General features: G+C 37.7%; 2 protein-coding genes across 2 annotated transcripts; one reads left to right on the top strand and one right to left on the bottom strand.

Moving 5' to 3' along the window:
• Positions 1–937: 937 nt before the first annotated feature.
• Positions 938–8,383, top strand: gusb (glucuronidase, beta). Its single transcript, XM_056747187.1, has 12 exons — positions 938–1,212; positions 1,681–1,866; positions 1,960–2,141; positions 2,260–2,402; positions 2,490–2,677; positions 4,584–4,727; positions 4,973–5,151; positions 5,470–5,616; positions 5,874–5,958; positions 6,298–6,474; positions 6,670–6,805; positions 8,116–8,383. The coding sequence occupies exons 1-12, from the start codon at positions 1,012–1,014 to the stop codon at positions 8,262–8,264; spliced, it is 1,917 nt and encodes a 638-aa protein (XP_056603165.1). The 5' UTR covers positions 938–1,011; the 3' UTR covers positions 8,265–8,383.
• A 3,258-nt stretch (positions 8,384–11,641) lies between these two features.
• On the bottom strand, positions 11,642–18,621 carry vkorc1l1 (vitamin K epoxide reductase complex, subunit 1-like 1). Its single transcript, XM_056745697.1, has 3 exons — positions 18,297–18,621; positions 14,649–14,758; positions 11,642–12,013 (listed from the first exon to the last, which is right to left on the bottom strand). The coding sequence occupies exons 1-3, from the start codon at positions 18,596–18,598 to the stop codon at positions 11,787–11,789; spliced, it is 639 nt and encodes a 212-aa protein (XP_056601675.1). The 5' UTR covers positions 18,599–18,621; the 3' UTR covers positions 11,642–11,786.
• Between the last annotated feature and the right edge of the window lie 3,853 nt (positions 18,622–22,474).

Raw genomic sequence — 22,474 nt, 5'->3', positions numbered from 1 at the left:
CGTTCCACAAAAAAACACAAGATTCACACAAATCAGCTTTACATCTCTTGAGAAATGGGTTTGTGGGGTAAATCATGTGTACGATTTTAAAGTATATTTCTTTATTTTTATTATTGTCACACTATGTGTCATTATAAATCCAATGGTTATTCCAAAAACCCTTAAATCGCAATGATGCAGGACAACCAATCAAACATTGAAGAAATGTATTATTATATTTGCTTTCGTTGACATCAACACAATTTAACAAGATCTCCTTTTTAAACATTAACTGCAGATTAATTTACAAATTGCAAAAGCCTTACAATACAATATTCATGTGGAGGTATTGGAATACCAAATTCCACAAAAAATTATGTATATGTAAGAAAATATCTTTCATTATTAATCAATTGTGACATCATTAGAATATTATTTTTGACCCAAATATTGTAGAAAATTGATTTGTTCTTATATTTTACATTTTAATTATTCTGTATTAATTGTCCATGGCGTGAAAAATTATGTTTGTATAAAACAATCCAATATAAAAGTGCCTGTCTATGAAAATAAGATAAATGAATAGGGAGTTTATTGAATCAAAATCACATTTCAAAAGGAACTCTATTCCTCTATGTTTTTCAAAAATAAGATTCGTAATTATATACAATTTTTTTTTTTATTATGATGCTTAATCCATTTCACCCTGAAGAAAATCAAGCACATCCAAGACTCCGCGATTATACGAGTTACATAAAAGAGTTCAGATTAAATAGTGACACTTGATTTTCCATATAAAATTGAAAAGAGTACATTTCTTGGTATTTAAAAATAAACCTGACACGTCAGAAAATAACTTTTTATTATTATTTTCTTGACCTGTGATATATCTTTAAAACAAACTGTATCATCAGTAAGCTGAATACAAAGCTCAGCGGTTGATTGCGTCATGACGCTCGTTGACGTCGCGTGCAGCAGGACGGAAGCGCGGGCAGCTGATGATCTATCGCTACAGCACAGCGGTTCAGCGTTATGAGCGCATCGGGATCAAAGCGCGCCGCGATTATCGCGCTGCTGGCCGCGGTTTGCGGCGTCTGCCAATCGCTGTTTCCCCGGGAATCTTCCAGCAGAGAAGTGAAAGATGTGAGCGGGCTCTGGAGCTTCAGAGCGGATCTCTCTCCGGACCGGAACCGCGGCTTCGAGCACGAGTGGTTCAAGAGTCCACTGGCCGAGGTGACAATAAACTTTCCCGGCTGACTTTTTTACTTTTTTCGGTTGTCATTATTATTGCCAAGAAAAAGTATTAAAAGAAAAGTCTGCGAGCAATAAACATCTGTTTTTGGTGTTACATCAGTGCATGGTCGTTTTCAGAAGAAACAACATATAAATAAACTCATTGCTTGAATATCGTAAAAAAACCATTCAGAGAAGTTTATGGAAACTAAAGACTGTGAGTGTTGTAGGGGATTGTGTGCAAAGTGGATTAAAACGTTAACTTTGTTCTTGCACAATCCACACAGTTGTGTAAATCCATGTGAAGAAACAACCAAGCTTGTGTTGGTTTATTTAGCAGATCTCTAAATGTTTTTAGGTTATTCGATAGCATTGCATTATAAATCTCCTTTTATATAAGTGAATGATTACATAAGTCTTGATAGTTTATATTCCTGACTGAGTTTGTGCGTTTGTTTACACTTTCAGACGGGTCCTGTGATTGACATGCCTGTGCCCTCCAGCTACAACGACATCACACAAGATGTCAGAATCCGGGATTTTATTGGTTGGGTGTGGTACGAGAGGGAAGTGTGGGTGCCCGAGCGCTGGATCCAGGATCAGGGAACACGGATAGTTTTTCGAGTGGGAAGCGCACACTATTACGCTGTGCTTGTGCGTAAGACGCTCTGCTCTCTGCATATGTGTTTCAATCAGGTTTAAATAGTGACTTCTGACACTTTGATCTGTGATGTTTTCATCCGACAGTGGATAAACGGGGTTAAGATGACAGAACACGAGGGCGGTCACCTCCCCTTCGAGGCCGACATCAGCAGCGTTCTGCGGCAGTCTTCCTCAAACCCGTGCCGGATCACCATCGCCGTGAACAACACATTGACCTTACAGACTCTACCACCAGGAACCATCCAATACATGACCGACCGGACCAGGTGATGTCGGACGATCGATCTCTACTGTTGTCACACGTTTTTGCATTATCACTTGTCCTGTTTTCATCCAATACGAAAACAAAATGCATTCAACTTCTGAAACATCTTTCTCTTACAGATATCCTGCTGGCTACTTTGTTCAAAACACTTATTTTGATTTCTTCAACTACGCTGGAATACACCGATCCGTCCTGCTTTACACCACACCGCAGGTTTATACCGATGACATCACCGTGGAGACGTCATTCTCTGATAACGTGGGTGAGTGAATCTAAAACCAACGACTATAAGTGAGAGATCATGTACGGTCGGACCATCCAGTGTGTGTGTTGTTTGTGTGTGTTGTAGGGCTGGTCAGTTACAATGTCTCTGTGCTGGGAAGTTTTAAGTCTACTGTGAAAGTGACACTGTCCACAAAAGATGGACGATGTGTGGCCTCAGCCAGCGAGAGCAGAGGAGTTCTCAAAGTCATGGATGTCAATCTCTGGTGGCCGTATCTGATGCATGAAAACCCCGCTTATCTGTATTCAATGGAGGTTAGAGATGTTTATGATTGTCTTCATCTACACACGTGAAAGTTGATGGAGGATATATTGTTTATTTAATGGATAATTTATTGGATTTTTATTATGAAGTGCCTCAGAGTGTTTTTGTATGCAAAACTTTTTGAGAAAGTTGTCGGGGGTTTGGTGGTGGTGACGGTGATAACGGCCGACCTTTAGTGTAGTCTGTTTATATTCTCTTGTTAGCTTTTTACTTAAATGATTCAATGATCTCTCTGAAGTTCATACTGGCGAACTCGCTGTGAACAGCATACGCTGAATCAACGATCCAAATGCACAGCTAAAGACATTACAATGATGTGCGTCATGTTAATTTAAGAAATGATTTGTACTTGGAAGCCTTGTAACAGAAAAGGCTCAGTTACAAATGACAGTCTGTTAAATGCAGTCTGCATTTCTTTTGAAGATACACAACAAAACTTTGGCGAGAGTCTGAGGCGACACAACATTTGACGGAGGCGGCCTCCTCCAATTTCTCTATGCAGGAAAAACCCTGCCTTTGTTAATCACAGAGCTTATTCTTTGCAATCTTTCAAAAGTTTATTTGAAAAATGCATAAACTTTCGGTCGAGTGAACCAGCGCAGCGCTAACTTCCGGGTAGAGTAGAGTAGAGGACAAGACCAGAGATCTTAATTTGGTATAATGAAGTACAAACAAATATGATAAGATATATGTGACCCTGAATCACAAAACCAGTCTTGAGTAGCATGGGAACATTTTTAGGAAAAGACATTGTATTGGTCAAAATTATTGATTTTTCTTTTATGCCAAAAATCATAAGGATATTAAGTAAAGATCATGTTCCATAGAGACATTTTGTAAATTTCCTACCTAAAACATATAAAACTTTATTTTTGTGACTGGATGGCCTGCCACAGTACCTCTGATTAACAACTTCAAATGCAATTCTCTCAATATTTCAATTTTTTGGCATTCTCAGATTCTTGAGTTTTAAACGGTTGTATCTCAGCCAGATATCATCCTATACAACCCATACATCAATAGAAAGCTTATTTATTCAGCTTTCAGAATTTGTAAAAATCTCAATTTTGAAAAACTTACCCAGAAGTTTTGTTGTCCAGGGTCACATATAATAAATGAAATTCAGAAAAAGTAATGTATGAATAAACAATAAACAACAGCAAAAGTATGTTTACTGTATAAAAAAGAAAACCTCTATGCAATAAAAACTTTATTATTTAATAATAAAAAAGTTAAACATTTTAAGAGTTGAATTACAGCTGGTCGCTTTAAATAAAAGCATCTGCAAAAGGTAGAAATTTACAAATTGAAAATAAGTAATAATGATGTATCAATATTATCTATTTCATGGTATTGCGTTAGCAAAATTGTCTCACTATTACATTGGTCACATGACTGTATGAAATGATAGACTTTCCGGGCCTTTAACATAGAGAATGTTAAACAATATAATCGATTTTCACCCTATGTCAAGGTCACCTGGTGCAATTTCCTTTCTTTTTAAGTTTTAAGTCACTTAACCTGTCTCAAACTATACCTCATACCTCAAAGCAACAGTTACGATTAGGGGATGAATAAGAGAGGACAGGATATGACATGATTCATTTGTACATCATTGCAATGTTCAGTAATTGTTTATTAAACACTAATGGCACTTTTTACCAAGTCTTCGTTAGTCTTTTTAAATACTGTAAAGCAGCCACCACACCCAAGCATTGTTGTACCACGAGATTTTGATATTGTTACATCCCAAATGAAAAAAATAAATGATAATAATACATGAACATTGACGATTTGGTTCAAATCTCATAAAAAGGTGAAGAATAATTATTTTTAGCCAAGTCTGTTTTTATGTGTCTATCAGCCCGCGGCATCATTTATTTTTGTTTTCCGTAGGTTCAGGTTACCGCTGAGGACGGACAGACAGACTTTTACACTCTTTCAGTGGGGATTCGCACTGTAAAAGTCACCAGCACACAGTTTCTTATCAACAACAAACCGTTTTACTTCCAGGGGGTCAATAAACACGAAGACTCAGATGTGAGTACACAAAACGGATACCTTGAATCTTACAGGAGCAGTTTAAAAATGAAAATGAATCAAATGATTCTCTATGTGACAGAAGTTCATTATAAAAGTTGTTATTTATTAAGTCTGGCAAGCAGCATGATCATTTTAGAAAGTGTGAAGTGATCATTTACATCAGTTTCCTTGAAGAATCTCTCAAATGTTGTAGAGATTACAACGAAACTAAAGCTGTTGTTTGACTAATGCTGACGTCACAGATTCGGGGTAAAGGGTTCGATTGGCCTCTGCTGGTGAAGGACTTGAATCTGATGAAGTGGTTGGGAGCAAACTCGTTCCGCACCAGTCACTACCCGTACGCTGAAGAGGTCCTGCAGATGGCCGACCGTCATGGCATCGTGGTTATAGATGAATGTCCTGGAGTCGGTATCAAAGACATGTGAGACACACACACGCTGTCCAAACAAATACATCTGTCAGTGCAGCATAACACAGTAGCACCCCATCCCATCATTACCGTTATGTTTTTCACCGTTGGATTAATCTTTTCACCATGTTTACTGGTGTAAATGTATGCCGCATTCATTGTCAGGATCATTTGATTACAACTTTGAATTATTTCAGTGTGTGTAGCAGTTTTCATTTTGAAACCCGAAGGCAGATCAGGTTGTCTCAAGACTGCAAGTAGTTATTATGAAAGACGTGATTTGTTAAATCTAGTCTGTGATGATCCGTGTTTGTGGGTTTGTTTCTTCAGACGCAGTTTCGGGAACGTTTCACTGGCTCATCACCTGACGGTCATGAAGGAGCTGGTACGACGCGATAAGAATCATCCCTCTGTGGTCATGTGGTCTGTGGCCAATGAGCCGGCGGCTGAAATGCAACCCGCTGGATTTTATTTCAAGTGAGACACTGCACACAAATCGTCCGTTAAAGATCCAAAAAGAAATATGATGTCATCACACCCTCAAAATCTTTGTGTGACTCGTTCTTCGGCAGAACACAGAAATAGATATTTTGAGAAATGTCTCTGTGGTTTTGTGCTCGTATAATGAAAGTCAATGGGGTTCAGCGTTGTTTGGTCTCCAACATTCTTCAAAATATCTTCTTTTGGGTTCCGCAGAAGAAAGAAATCATTTTAATCTCTGTGTTTTTCTGTAGGGAGCTCGTGTCTTACACTAAATCATTGGACTCGACTCGACCCGTGACCTACATCACCAACAGCAACTACGCCAGAGATCAAGGGGTGAAGATGTTTACATCATTTTGTCTTCATCATCGTCTATTTTCAAGCAACATTTTCAACACCATTTCACAACCTTGTGCCGTTTGTCGGTTCACTTCAGCTGTTCAAACGTTATGTATCTTTATCTTACTAGCATGTTGAGCATGCAAATGCACTACGGCTACATCATATTTATCTGAAACGCTGCCTTCTTTATACTGTATTTAAAGTTACACAGACACAACCGTCACTTTTTTCCAAGTTAGATAACACAGCCACATGTCAGTGGTCTGACGGACTGTTTCAATAGTGTTATATCAATGAGAAACTTGTAAATAAATGCTGTATTTTCTGTCGCAGGCCCCCTACGTGGACGTGATCTGTGTGAACAGCTACTTCTCATGGTATCATGACCCCGGTCACCCAGAGGTCATCAGTATCCAGCTTAACACTCAGTTTGATAACTGGTTCGGAAAATACCAGAAACCCATAATACAGAGCGAGTACGGAGCAGACGCCGTGTCGGGCCTGCACAGCGTAAGTCTACATGTATTCTTTTTTACTGCAAGATACATTTTCATGGCCAATTGTTGTTAGCAGCATGAAGGTCATGGGTTTGAGTCTCAAGACCACACCTACAGATAAATAGATAGATCAATCTTTGGGTTAGAGTGCCTGGCAAATAAATAAATGTGAACGTACGTGGCAATGTTGGCGTTTGTTGTTGCGCAGGACCCGCCCATGATGTTTACAGAGGAATATCAGAAAATAGTCCTGCAGAACTACCACGACGTGTTCGACCAGAAGAGGAAAGAGTTTGTGATTGGAGAACTCATTTGGAATTTCGCTGACTTCATGACGGCTCAGAGTAAGAAATAAGACGATTTCCTTTTATTCACAACCGGCTCTTCAGGACGCAGAATCTGCTGCATAGAGATGTTATTACTTTGAATTAGGGCTGTGAAGCGATTCAAAATTTGATCTAATTAATTACATGATGTTGCGATTAATTAATCTAATTAATCACACATCACATTTGGGGCCAAAAGATCATTTAATTCCATAAAAAGACAATACAGAAAGTAACTTCAGATGTTCAGAAGCTTAAACGGCCATAATTTAGTTTATTTCAGAAGATTAATTATTTTAATTAAGGACCAAAACAGATCGGTTACTAAAATTCTTAAGAAATATCTTCCTTCCCCAAATAAATAGTAATTCAAGTTAAATGGTAAGTAAATGTAAATAAGCTGAATTTTTTGGGGGCAAACTATCACCAATTTATTACTATTTTTATTATTTAACTTTTTTATTTGATTACTGTAAGCAATTTTCGAAGAATTATAAACTGCCAGTAGGTGGCGGTAAATGTTATTCATTCATTTGATTCATTGAATTAATTTTTATAAATGAGCCACTGAATAATTGATTCACCCAGTTGATTCTCTGAAGAAACGTTTTCCTTTAGAAATGAAACCACACTGTGTTCCTCAGAGGAAACACTTCTTCTGTGGCTTTCTAGGTAATATTTTCGTAAAAAATTGGGAAAACAGACAATGTTGTTTATAAAACATATCTTTAAATCAGTTTCCTATTTAATTAACTGTAGCATTAAATCAACATGACATGCACTGGTATGATATTGCGCTTGTGTGATTGCGTAGTAAAATAAATATGAGACAAAAGCTCATTCGGGGTAATTTTTGCATAGATATCTTTAATTTTCGGTTCTTTCTGACATTTTTTTGTATGTTATATCATGCAGTAAGTTGTTGCCAGCATCATATTTTTCACCAGTCAACTGTGTGAAATGTAAAATGACCTACTTATGTCTGGGGCGGGTGCATAATTTTTTTAGCGCATTAATGTTCCAAAACATGTGAATTATAATTAACCCGTTAAATGCACAGCACTACTTTGAATTAGCTTTTATTTTGTATGTTTAGTTTTCACATTAATTGTTTTGCATTTTGTTTTGTTTTTGTACATATATTGCTATATAGGTTTATCTTTTTTTATTTACGTCCAGTTAATAATTTTTGTGCCTCAACTTAGTTTACTGCTAAGGCAACATTTCTCATTCTCATCTTCATTTAGTTTTAAGTTTTTTAAATAACATCTCAGCCGATATTTAGTTTGATTTCAATGACTCCGGATGATCATTGTGTTTCTCTCCAGACATTATGCGGGTGGTGGGGAATAAGAAGGGAATCTTTACCCGTCAGCGGCAGCCCAAAGCCGCAGCTTTTCTCCTGAGAGAGCGTTACTGGAGGATCGCCAACGAGACGGGTGTGTTGCCTACCTGGACCAGATACCCCTGCCCATGAGCTCGTCTTGTACCGTGAGAGAGATGAATGGTGAAATGACTGTATCTGAAGTGAAAGATGTGACTTATTATACCTGCACATGTGAATTGTGTTCTGAAGTATTAAAATGTTGTTTCTTATTTGTGCGATTGTATGATGAATCCATATGCTGTTTATCTTGTGTAAAGACACTCTGAAAAGCAGAAACACTATCAGAACAGGGACGTTTTTCCATTGAGACTTTTCCAGATTACCATTTCTTCTATGTTACTTTTCCATTGGATTTAATGGGGTGAAATGTCGAATTTACAAAATGAAGAGAAAACATCTGCTCAGTTTTAAGGCTATTACGACGCCTTTCATTTACACTGATATTAATGAAATAATTGTGAAAACGTTACTGTCATCTCTCTGGATGATTGACTTTCATGATATACATTTTCATAACAATGTACCAGTTCTTTACACACACAGTAATGTTGAGATGAAATGTGACCCAGAGGAGTTTTCTGTTATTCAGGCCTTGTCACATGGTTTATCTTTGACTTTTGATGAGAAGTGTTATGGGTTGCTTGTCTGTGATCAATGCTTTGTCCTTTAAGAGAGAGATCTTTGTTTTGTTCTGTTAATATTTCAAACCTACTCAGGGATGATGTCATGACTTAACCATACCAAAATAAATCACGTTCCACAAAAGCATGTGTGTTTTTGTCTTGTTCGTCACTTTGATACAAACTAAATGTTTATCATCTTTGATTATATTCACTTTATTTGGATGTGTAAAGATGTGCTTTTATGTGCCGTGTTCCTGAAGAGCAGAAAGGGGTCAGAGACGTGACGTGTAGAGGAATGTTTTAATGACAGAGCAGATCCACACAACAATGACACGCTTTCAAAGCTGATTCCCGTGTTTTTCTGTTCCTAACGCATACGAAAATACAACAGAATTTACGTCAACTCAGATCTGGCACATACAGAAGCGAACCTAAACACTTTTCTCCCCACAAAAATACCCTAAAAAGGTGCATTTCCAAATCAAAAACCCCATAGCAACACATGGAATCTCCAATCATGTACATCGTTTTCTTTGTCTACTAAAATAAGCGATCACATTAACATTCTGTACATCTGATGGTGCTTGTGCCATCGCCGATTGCCCAACACTTGCATCAGAAAAAAAACAAGGTCACATTCTGTGATGTGGATAAAGTGACACCGAGCTTAATAAACAGAAAATAATACAAACGTGAGTGAAGGAATGATCGAGCCGCGTCACCAGACGTCTTCAGTTGGGTTTACTATCGCACATTTATGAGACGATACATTGCAAATATTTACAGATCTCCAATCGATTTGAATCAAAGCTGCAGTTGCTCCAAACTCCAGGACTCAGTGGACATACAGAAGGCACTTTACTTGAAATCTGAACGTGTGAAGGCAACTCATTTTTGGGTTCAATGTTGTTTGGTTATCAACGATGTTAACAATATCTTGTGTCACACAGAAGAAAGTCAGACAGGTTTGGAATGACGTGAGGGTGAGTAATTGATAAAGGAACTCTCATTTTTGGGAGAACTCTCTAAGCTTTGTTGAAGGTTCACTTACAATAATAAAGCAGCTTGTTCCATATTCTCTTTTTAAGTGTTCACTTTGCTGAAGCTCACATTTCCTCAACAACACTGACCGTCGTGGTGTTGTGTAATACTGGGTTGTATAGATAAAAACTCAATGCATCGAGTTATATGAACTCAAAATCTCACAAATGACAAAGTCATGAAAATATTACGGTCAACGTCCACTCCACAGCACATGGTGGATGAAAGCACAGGTGTGGATTTAAAAGAGTAGGACTGTGAGTCCACACAAACAAGATACACAAGCACTTTTACTGCAAATACAACAGACCCAATTTACACGTGAGGCAGAACATGACAGGAATTGATCATGCTGGCATTGATAGTGACCGACCATTCCAACAAATCTGGCACAACACTGAGAATTGTGGGTAACAGAAGTTTCATGTGAGGTTGAAGAAAACTGCAGTAGTGTAAAATTCTTCACAGTAGCCAAGTACATGGAAAATGTGATGTGACCCGCACGCAAGACAAGAAAAAAACGGCAACCATTTGTAGCTTTACATGTTATTAACTGATACAAGTAATATAAACTCTGGAGAAGATGAAAACGTGAAGTCTGAATGTCTCCATGGGACATTACAGTATAGAAAGGAATGCATAAAACTAAATTAAAACATAAAAAGCAGAATTGAACCTCCGATAAGACGATACACCTGGAATCAACAAACTCGTCCCGAATCATCCCAAACCTGATTGAAAACTGTTTCGCACCATTGACGTGATATACGGAAATAAAGGAATAATTTACACAAAGTATACAAAGTACAAACTGAAAATGGCAATCTATGGAATTCGACTTCTTTCACTTGTCTCACAGTTATTTGGCTCATCAGATTTCTAAATCGAGAAGATTTTCACCCAATTATTTAACCGTTATCAATACGAAAGCTGCACGTGGATCAATTTGGATTAAAAGCATTGCCAGAGTTGCGAGTGGCTGTGTGCAAAACGTCATTTTTTTAAGAAAACATGTCTAACATTTAGTGAATGCCGAATTTGGTTCAAGACTAGACTTATTTTTAATGGCAGAAACTAAATTGCTGTTGTACTTGCACAAAGTTTTGCAATGACATATTCCAACATATGATTTTTGAAAACACTCGCTGAAAGTGACTGACATGCTGTAGCTCCGGACATCTTTCGTTCTGTTTCACTTTGATGCTTCAACAGTAAAACACAATCTAGTTGGGAATATTGCTTTGCGGCGGCTATTTACAGAACTGCGAAGAAAAATTAAAAAGTAGTCACAGGCAAGTCTGATCTACACACATACAGCTCGCATTCTTCCATGTTTTACGAGTGGTCCTCTTCCAAAACGATAAAAAAAACTGTAAACAATAAATAAAAAAATTACACTTTTATTTCTTGTTTTCAATAATAATAATAATAATAATAATCCTTTCTTTTCGGGGAATCAACATCAGCATCATTCATGTTTACCCTTTATAAACCCTTAAAGTCTTACTGGAATCTTCTGGGGTCCAGAAGCAAAGACTGGAACAGTGGATTCAAGTAAACAGAATCTCCAAGTCTCACACTTATCCATGTTTCCTCCATTATTTTATTCCTCAAAGAAAGGACGCCCTCCTCCACGTGTACTGACTTGTAATTTTGTAAGCACGTACTGTTTTCTCGTCATCGAACCTCATTCTCAGGGAAACAAACAAAACTGAAAAGAACTAAAACTAGACAGAGATTCGTGTTTCTGTTGTAAATCCGTCGTCGCAATGTAAGAAACCTGTGATCAGTGGCCCCTTAAAATGACATTTTTCTTTCCTTGTTTAATTTTTTCGTTTGTTATACACACACAACAGATTGAACATTTGTTTGGAAGCAAGGTCTTCTGGTGGCAAGTCACAATTTTCAGAGGTTTGAGGATCTTCCCTCCGCCTCCTGTGTTTTTTGTCTAGTCCCTCTTGGCTTGAAGCTGTTGTTTCCAGGCTTCGTTCAAGTAAACCAGTCGCTTGTAGTTCAGCACAAACAGGATAAAGTTCAGTACGTATGTGGTCACACAGATGAAGCAGAAGTCCTTCAGGACGAAGTAAAGAATGTAGCCCAGGTAGACGGAGCCCATTACTGACGCAATGGATGTGGTCATCAAAATCAAAGCGGCCATAGCGCTGGCCGTCAAACCTGCGCATACACACATCAGTTAGTGATTGTTATACAACGACAAACAACAACACTACTACATGATGATACCAGATCACCACAATCTCATATGTGATGTTGACTTACACACGTCACAAAGTTTAGACATGGGTGTTAAAATGCACACATAAGAACAAAACATCAATGTAAAGATTACATTGAATGATAATTAAATGACAACTATTAAACTTTAATTATATCTACAGTATTGTTTTGCATTTCTCATCCAAATTTGACTACTTGAACTTTCCCAGCTGAAGAATTGTGAAGATTAAAAAAAGCATGCATCAGATTCAAATAAAAGCAGTTGTCCAGTTTCTGCCGTTTGTTTCAGTCTTAGGGAATTTTATTTTAATATTTAGATCCTACATTTCGGCCGATATATCGGTTATCGGCTTCCGATGTTAAAGAATTACCGCTTACCGTTATCGGCCAAAATGTACATATCAGTGCACACCTAATTTAGTTTTAAAGCCTATTGAGTATTTTCAAAATATCACATTTTAGATATATCGCCCAGCCCTGGATTTATCATAAGATCACTGAAAATAAATATCCATGAAGTGACTATTTATTTAAGACTCAAAATGAGTCTAAAGGGAAAAAAAATGTATTCCCTTTTACATTTGTATAACTGCAGTAAACCTGTTCGTTTTTTATTTCCGGTAAACCAGACGTCAACACAATGAATATCCTAGAATAATTGTTATATGAAATGACCCGCTCAGATGATAAAAGCACAGACATTGATCATGAATATCTGTTTCGGGTGTGCCCATGTTTAAGGGTCAGAGTGGGGATGGGCGATATGGGCAAAAATGTAAACTTGATAGAAAAACAAACATATAGATCAGTAACAATATTTATTTTGATACATAATTCATAAAAAATGTATTTTAATCTATAATAATCCATGTTAAATAGTCAATTTTTAATAAAGTTTATTAACAAAACAGTCTGTCAAAAGTTTACTTTAAACCAGTTAAAATTAAATTAAACCAAGTCATTGATATATTATGTACTGTTGCAACAAAGAGGATATTAGGCCATAAACAACATGTACCAGTTCATTCAGTCTCATTTTGACTCATTAATAAGTAAGGGGAGTGTTTTATTCAAAACATTCAACCAATGAAAGGGCTCCGTTACTGCGCACATTCGAACGCTATTAGCTCAGCACCTGTGAACATACATAACGCTGCAATAATGTCTTGCTCGAGTAGTGGGATTCTTTCAAAAAGACATCTCAGATTATCTGTAGTACATTTCTTTAATCATGCAAGCATTTTACACATAAGTTTTAATATTTTTAAGTGCAGACGAACTTCATTACATCGCTAATCTGAAGAGAGCAGCGCAGGTTTGTTTCATATGCACCAGCCCATGTTAGCATATATGTTAAAATTGGATATAAAACGTTTGTGCTTGAGTTTCGAATGAACACGCTTGCAATTGCGCCTCAAGTTTGTTTTGTTTAACCGGCGATAGCGAAGGGAAAAAAAGACACTTGATAAACCGCGTGATGACAACTCGAGGTTAGTGTCACTTTCGTTTTCACTTCCAGTCATGTTTTCCTCCTCATGTCGAGTTATCTTTGCCAAGTGCATTATTAAATGGACTTTGACGCGCATGCTAAAAGCTGCACGATGACTGACTGTTGTTACGTTTACTTCTGCTCTCTGTTAGACTGTAAAATTAATCCATATCGAGTCAAATTGCCAATAGCTTATCATCGTTAAGGAAATAAATTCTATCGTGATTCGATATGATATCATTTATCGGCCCAGCCCTAGGTCAGAGTGCATTAGAAAGCTTTCCTTAACACAGCGCTGTGGCCATCCGCTGTCTCTTACTAAAGGACCATCTCTGCAGAACGGAGGCCATTAATTACGGCTCTGCTACCATTCGTAATCATGAAATTTCATCAGAACAAAGTGGGACAAACACATCACAAACACCACAGAAAATGGCAAGCCGGACCCGTTTATGAGACTTCGGACGCTGTGATAATTAATAAGAGTGAAAGAGGTTAGAAAACAACTTCAAATGTCTGCTGGTGCAGTAAGAACCCCGTTACAGTTCGTTCATACATTTTGAATTTGATTTAAACTGTCTTGAATAGGTTTTTACTGAGTATTCTGAGAGGTTATATTTCCTCGAGCGACACATGCGATTCTGTCTTAAAGTCTGGCCAGAACAAGTGATTTTAGAAAGCCCCATAATTATCCTGCATATTTTCTTAACAACCTCTGCATTGAGAGGGTGCTTACAATATCTTAAACCCTTGCATACGTGGACGCTCAATTTTAAAACAAAACCCAACAGTTCTTTCAGAGAGCAGACAGTTCAGTCACTCACTGATAGGGAAATAAAGAATAATGCTGTGTAGTAAAACAGGTTGAGGAAAGTGCAACGCATTCACGTCTTTAACCGTTCATCCCTGGAGAGAGAGAACTGCACACGAGCGCTGCTTATGCGATATATTACTTTTTCTTAAGTTGAACCCAACCATTGGTTCTCGCATGTCTCAGAGCTTAATTGTGTGTGCGGCTGAAGTATGTATACTGTTAACCACTGTTACCCCCTTGATGTGTCATTGGATGTAAAACGATCTTACCCAGTAACATTTGTAAGACATAGAATAATATTCCATAGACACTGTTTGGCTGGTTTACTGCGCTGTCGTTCCCAAAGATGCTTCCCAACAGTCCAAATCCTCGACCCCATCTGAGGAGAAATACACAAAACAAAACAAGGCCATGAAGGATGAGACGTACAAATCAATTTAGAGATTTGATCTATAAATATATAATAATAATGATCCAAGAGATCCCAGCATCCCCTAGGAATATGAACACATTCAAGCATCATCTTTGGCCTCAATCAAAATGATCCAACCCTCAAAACATGGGCATATAAAGAACAACGTTTGTCTTCTTTAGCCATATCTGTCCCAATATCTTTAGCCCTTTTCATACAGTGATCCTGGAAATACAAGGAAAAAGTTTAGAAACGTTAGATTTTTTTTATTCACATTGACATTGATTTTCTGGAAACTGTGCTGTGAAGCGGCCCGTAAAGACACATGACATAATATACTGCGATGTAATGTTGTTATGTGCATTTATTTAGTAGTGAAATTGGGCTGATCACCGTGAAGGATCCGGTTTTTCAGTGGCTAAATAGCGCAATTTGTTATTATTGCTGTCTTCCTTTATTCAGTGCCAAATAGGCCTCAATAATATCTCTTTTTGGTTATTATTCTGTAGCATATATCATTGCTTTTTGCAAATGACAAAGATATCAGTTTTAAAACAAACTATTTATTTAAAACATTTTCTTGTTGGTAAATGAAGAAAAACGCAAGGTAGGCTATAGGGTATAGCCCAACGAGATCCCAGCAAAACAATTTAGGTTTCTGGGAATATTAGCTTTTGGTTATGAAAAAAGAACCTGTAGGGAACGTTCCACTAATTTTTCCCCCGACAAATAACCAAATGGAAACCATGCGGGAACATTAATATGAGATAGGCCTTAACCTAAAATGTCATGTGAAAATAAATAAAAGCATATTGCTCAGGCTTGCTCAGTTCAAATTTATAGAGCCATAATGAAAAATATAACGGAAACAAAAATAGCCTATTAAATAAACATTAAGGTCGGTGTATGATCATCATGCTTATATTGTTTACAATGTTTTTGTTGAGAAAAACAATCTTGTTCGGGTGAAACACAAAAGTTTTAATAGCTAAAGACGAATAGTAGTATTTTTTTGTTGTCGATTAACTAAAGAACATAATTTACTTGTTCAACTATATTTGTTTTTATAGTCGAATTATTTGCGATATATAATTGATGCGTGTCATCAGTACACAGCTTTCACAAAAAAAAATGTGCCTATTGTTCACACAAGGTGTTACTAGGTCCCCTTTCCGGAATCACTTTTCGGATCAATCCGAGATGCATTGCCATAAAAGGCACTCTGACAACTTTCTGGGATCAAAGGTCTGTGTGTATGGGTTTTTTTGAAAAGGAGTTAAGGAATAGCATAAATATTTCTCATGCCAACACTTTACTAACTAAGGAGTTTTACTTTCTAAACAGAAACAATACAGAGCAATGAACAACGCAAAAACTGCAATAAACAGAGCATTCAGCATTATGAATGTAAACATGAAAGCAAACTTCTCGAAAGCATCGTTTCATGTTTCTAAATAAAACCACATGGAAAATAAATACTTATCTCCAATTTGTCACAAAATGTCTAACAAAATGACAGTATTCATTCTCAAATAAATAAAAATTGACCCATACAAAAACTGAACGATTTGACTGAATTACGACACTTATAACGTTGAGCTCATTTGTTAAGAACATATTTAATGAAACCGGTATGCTTTACATCCCACTGCCTGAATAAAGCTCTGAAAAAAGCTCAATTTCCTCACTTCCTGTCAATGCATAGCATATGTCTGTACTGGTGCCAAAACACCTCAGGTCAAGCCCATATCTGTGCCATCACTGGAGGATCTGATTTTGGGATTCTGGGTAGTTCTTCAGCAGTTTTTGATTTGCCTATTAAACACAATGTATTGAAACTGTTAAAAGTTGAAATGACAACCTTTTTTGGTAAAAGTCAATTTCTGTTATTAGTGCCGTCCAAATAAACACAATGTTTTGTCAGCTGTATTTGGGCAGTATAAGTGCTCTCTATATTAACCTTACTGCATATTTTAAGACACATCAAATTTATTTTAAACAACAGTACACGTAGAATCTGACCAACAAAACCTATACTCAACTCTTCTACACATAAAAAGGCTGGTTCTATAAGAGATAGCCCTGAAGCCTGATTGTGTAACATTCCAGTAAACCTTAACTCGGCTGTTTGTTTAGTTGTTTTCCCCACGGGACGCATGCTTTATCAGAACTTCCCGCAAAGCCCCATGAACTGCAAGGTCTCATTGAGAACAAATACAATGCAATCACCAGCATGTCTGACGCAATGCAAAATACATAACCATTGCCTCTCTATAATGCAATGTACGCAACACACTGCCCTATTTCTCCTAGTGATACGTTTGCATATCTGTAGATAAGCATATAACGTGAGAGACACTGTTAACGGTTAAAGCATCGCAATACACTGACACAAAGAACTACATAATAACCTTTTAATAAATTTTTATCTGTAAGCTGTGCTCATGAGGTTCTCCTGAAAAAAGATAAGTATGAGGCAGTTCACATGTGGTCGTGTTGTTCCTAAATGACAGAAAACGTAGTTTTTACAATTAAGAATAGAAACTATTCCGAAATTGGACTTCAACGAGTATAAATCACGATTTGATACTTTTTGTTGAGCTTCTAAATAAAAAAGAACAACAATAAGAAACTATACAAATGTATATTTTGTATCAGCAGCATAAGAAGTCCGACAATGTATGAAATGTACACAACATTGCTGGAAAAACACTTACTTTTAAGTAAATTATTAGCTATCGTGTAATAATCTGAAAACATAAATGCTTTATCATCCATTTGCAGGGCTCAGCTGATTTTTTCCAGCTGTTGATCCTCTCAAAACATCTGCCAAACCCTCAATCCATTGGCCACATGAAAAAACGTACAGTAAACACAACTGAAGCACACTATTAAGGGATTGATCATGTCTGAGGATGTATTCTGCAGCTGTACATTGATGGCGTGTCATGAATAAATCAAATCGATTTCAAAGGTTACAGAAACCAAAGTTGAATCCTGACTGATGAAACTCGCTGAATATTCCCCCTAAACATACAACCCCTATCAAGAGAGCACTATTACGTTAACAATGACCGCATACGTGTTAAAAGATGTTTAGTACTACTCATATTATAACAAACGAGATGTTCAGGCCAGTGATACATAGCTCATTCACTCATTAGCACTGTTAGCATTAGGTGCTATTGCTCTGTTTCTGCCCATTTAACAAAAAACACATATAAATATAACTATAAAAACGTTCAATTTCTACATATTTGTCTTCGTATCTTAGTACACTGTGCCAAAGAAGACCGCAAATAATATCAGCCTGTAATTTTATAAGATTATCAGTCAGTCAGTCAGCGGCCCGCCGCGTCTCATAACCTAACGAAGTCCCTATATAGACAGCACCACGGGTTGATTCCAACGCCCCAGAACATCCGAATCGAAACCGTCTACGATGCCCACGTTGGCTGTCTAGATAGGGGACCCGCTAGGTTTGAGGCGAGACTCTCTATCTCACCTGGACGTGAAGACTTTGGAGCAGCTAACCCAGCTGTTCACGTCACACGCGGCGCGGTAACTAGCGTCTATGGATTTTTCTCTCTCCACATGAAACGCGTACATGGATAGCAGAATTCCTAAAAGACACACGAGTAGCCGGACTATCCTCTCCCAGCGAGGGGTGGACACTCGCAAGACGGGCGCCGCCATTTTTTCCCCGGCCTTTACACGAGCGCGCGCAGCCTCCCCAGGCTCGACCGTTGGGCGCGCGGCGGGAACAGGGCTGGGCGGGCGACGTGGAAAAGCGTCTGGACGTGTCATACCGACAAAGGGCGTGGCCAGAGAGTCGAGGCCCTTTTTGTTTTCCGTGGGCGTGGTCTATCCGCCAGAGGGCGCGGTCAGCAGACGTCTCGCCATTCTTGGGTCAGTGGGGGCCGTTCAGGGTTCGTTGTAGGGGCATTTGTAGATTATTCGTGTGGTATGTGTCGTTATCTGTCTTCCCTTAAAAAAAGGAGATATTTTGTAAATATGACATTCCCGATTAAATCTTTATTTTGTGATTTGGGTAAATATCAATTGTCCCAGCTTGACACTGGCACAACATGACCACTCTTATTGTGATTCCGTGTAGTGATTTAACAAAACTGTTTCCTTCTCACAAGGCCAGTTCACACAAAATTCGTTTACCTCAAGTACAAAGACTGAATGCATTTAAGACCTTTAAAACATCTTGATATGATGCCATGACTGTTTTATGGAGGCCTTGATATTGAATTCTGACTCTTTAATTACATGTGGATTAATCATTATAGGAAACAATGTCTTCTGATAGGAAGAGATAATACACTGGGTTTTATTGATGCTTAATTAAATGTGCAATGCACATGTTGTGATAAGCATAATGTAGGCTTAACTTTATCATTTAGTAAAAATGCACTGCCCCACTGTGGTTATTCACTGCTGCAGCCCATACACACATTGATGTAATGTGGTTTTGTCATTTTTACGGTCATAAACTTAAAAAAGAAACAGTTTCTCTTTTAAGAACGTCCTGCAGTTAAATGTGTGATAAAGTTTTGTTGAATTAGTCCTTTATGCAAGGGTAAAGTGTTGGGAATGCTGACGTGTGGGAATAAAAAGATTGCATTAAAATAATTATATGGAAACCACCGTGTGTGAGTCCCATAAGATGGTTTTGGTTATAAACCGTATAGATAATCAACTCTGACAAGTGACAGCCACAGATAAAAGCTGTAGCTTATTTCAGTAAACATGACAGAACGCTGTAAAAGTTCACATCTGTAGCCCAGTGTGTTTTATCCAACCAGCGTTTGTTTTCAAAACGTGAACATAAACATTTTAATAACAAACAACAATTTATTTCTGTAGATTTTATGACATGTATTGTTCTTGGTAAATCGTTGGGATACCATGACACGCCTTGTGAGAGCTTTGGTCACCCCACCCATATACACATTCACTTTTTTGTGCTTGTAATAGATTTTGAAATGATGTATTGAAGATTTCTTATTCACACAGCAAACCAAACCAGGCTCATTTGTACAAAATTTTTATTATAAAATGTGATTGTGATTTTGGTTTAAAAATCATTATCAATGTACAAAATTAAATTCCATAAGGAGAGGAAATTTTTATTTGTGTGATGAACCAATCACACGAATCAAACTTTAGACACGACCAATCACGAAAAACAACAACAAAGCAGTCACACTGTGGGCGGCGCTGCGCAGGCCAATCGGCATATGACGTCAACGAAGCGCGAGAAATCTTAGCTGTCGAATAGCTCTCGCGATACTGAAGTCATAAGCCGATCGGTCTGCGCAGCGTCGCTAGTGGTCCAAAAAGACGCATGGCCTGGTAACAAAATCGCTCCACCAATCACACGAAGATCTCGATTAACCACGTGATCAAGAGGTTTAAAAACACGCGTGACATCATTGTTGTTGTCTCACAGAGGAGAAACTCAGCGAAGTGGTCGTTTTCATACATTATACGCAGTTTTATTCTGATCAATATGGCCACTGACATCGACCGATTTGTGATCTTTGAAGAGGCGCATTACGATCAATATGATTATTATAATCTAGAGGAATATCCCTGTCATGCTGGAGGAAAAGGCAGAACTAAGAGGGAAATTGGCATGAACACTAATCGCCATTGCCCTGCTGGACACGAACGAAAGATCACGGGAAAATTGCAAAACAGTGAAATGAAACGCAGGAGAACCAGAGCTCGTCCTCTTGAGAAAAAAACGAAACATTGAGGTTCGTGCAATATTTGTGTGTTTTCATTTTTGCATTTGCAATTGTAAGCCCTTCTCCCAGTGGGTGCAAGCAACTCCCATTTTGTCACCACTGGAGTACACTATATAATATATTAAATCTAAGACAGTTTCATTTCTAATATGCTTTTCACGATTTTGCATTGTTGCTATTTAAAGCACATTTAGACGTAAAACGATGTAGAAAAAGGAATGAAAATGATCTAAAAACAGGAAATTACATTACATTGTGTAGTTACATAGTTTTTCCCTAAGATGTGTATTAGCAATACTTATTGTTAAAGTATGTGTCTTCAGGTTTGTGTACGGTTTGTGGTTTTGTGTAAGACAAAGGAAAAGCAACAATATTATCTGCACATTATTGGCCTAAGAACATTTCTAATGCTTTCTTTATGCATTACAGAATCGGACAGCTTGGATTGGTGGTGGATGAGAGATGGAGGATCCTGATCAAATCTTTGTTTTGACTTTTCCAAACAAAAGACGATGCTGAACATAGATATCAAAACTAGATGCCTCATTCGAGCCCTCCAGGCACGTAGTCGCGTCCGCCATATTGGAACGGTCCAGTGACGTCACTCACAGCCCGCTAGAATGCCACAAGACTGCGCATCCATGGCTGCAATTCCCTAAAAATTGGATACTCTTTCGGTGTTGTCATGTGGTCGTGTAGGAAATATAATGTTTGAGTTTACACAACAACAAATATGTTTTCAAATTCATACACAATCAGCTTGCTCTTGAGTGTTAAAATCCTTCATCACTTGAGCCTAACGTTCCTAGTGCACATAACAGAAGTGCAACAGTTACAAGGTAACCCAAAACCACTGGAATGCCGCAGATTTAGCATCACAGACCGGCTCGCACCGTTCCAACATGGGGGACGACCTACGTGTTGAGGACCATAGAAACTGATGCAAATACGGCATCTAGTTTTAATATCTATGATGCTGAACACCAGCGCTGATGTCAAGGAGCGCGAGACAAGCGCATGCTCATCTGTTACACGATCTGCTGCTGTCAAGTGATCCGCCTGCTGACATGAATATAGCTTGTGTGTTTGTTACGGTGTTTGAATTTCAAGATGTGCTGTCACTTCTTAAACGTGTTGAACTGAAGAAACCATGTGTTCTTATAAGAAAAACAAATCTTCTATTGTGGGAGATAAATCATAAATATATGAGCAAAATTATTTGTTGTGGTGTCATTATTATAAGAATCCATAGACATTTATTCATATACAAGTAGAATAAATAAAAACAAAAGCGTTTTAGAGGTGTGACTGAACTTTGACATTAACTTTTGCCTTGATAAAGTAGTTCACCTTCAAAATGAAAATTCTGGCATCATTTTGTCATTTCAAACCGCCATGACTTTCTTTCTTCTGCAGAACGCAAAAGAAGATATTTTGAAAAATGTTGGTATGAGAACAGCATAGCCCACCCATTCACTTCTATTGTATGGACACAAAATCAATGTGAGTGAAAGGGGGGCTGTTAACAACGTTCTTCAAAATATCTTCTTTTCTTCAGAAGAAAGAAAGTCATACAGATTTGAAATGACAAGAGGGTGAGTAAATTATGAGAGAACTTTTATGTTGAAGGCGAACTACTCCTTTAAGCTTTGTGACCTCGCAAGTCTTAAACAGCCACAACTAAAAGCTGTTGCACATCCAATAATATAATAACCCTAGACCAAATTCCAGACAGATGCAAATAACCTTAATTTATACGAATGTTTATTTCAATGTACTTCTGTATATCTTAAGTATTTAAAACATTTTAATGTGTAAGTGTGGTCAATTACATTTTAAAAGCACTATGATGTAATTTCATTGGCTTTTTTATATTCCCAAAACAGAAAGCCGGAGGAAATAAACAAGCATATAAAAGTAA

Source organism: Triplophysa dalaica, chromosome 4 (assembly GCF_015846415.1).
Source record: "Triplophysa dalaica isolate WHDGS20190420 chromosome 4, ASM1584641v1, whole genome shotgun sequence".
Lineage (NCBI taxonomy): Eukaryota > Metazoa > Chordata > Actinopteri > Cypriniformes > Nemacheilidae > Triplophysa > Triplophysa dalaica.
This window is presented reverse-complemented; position numbering and strand designations above follow the sequence as displayed.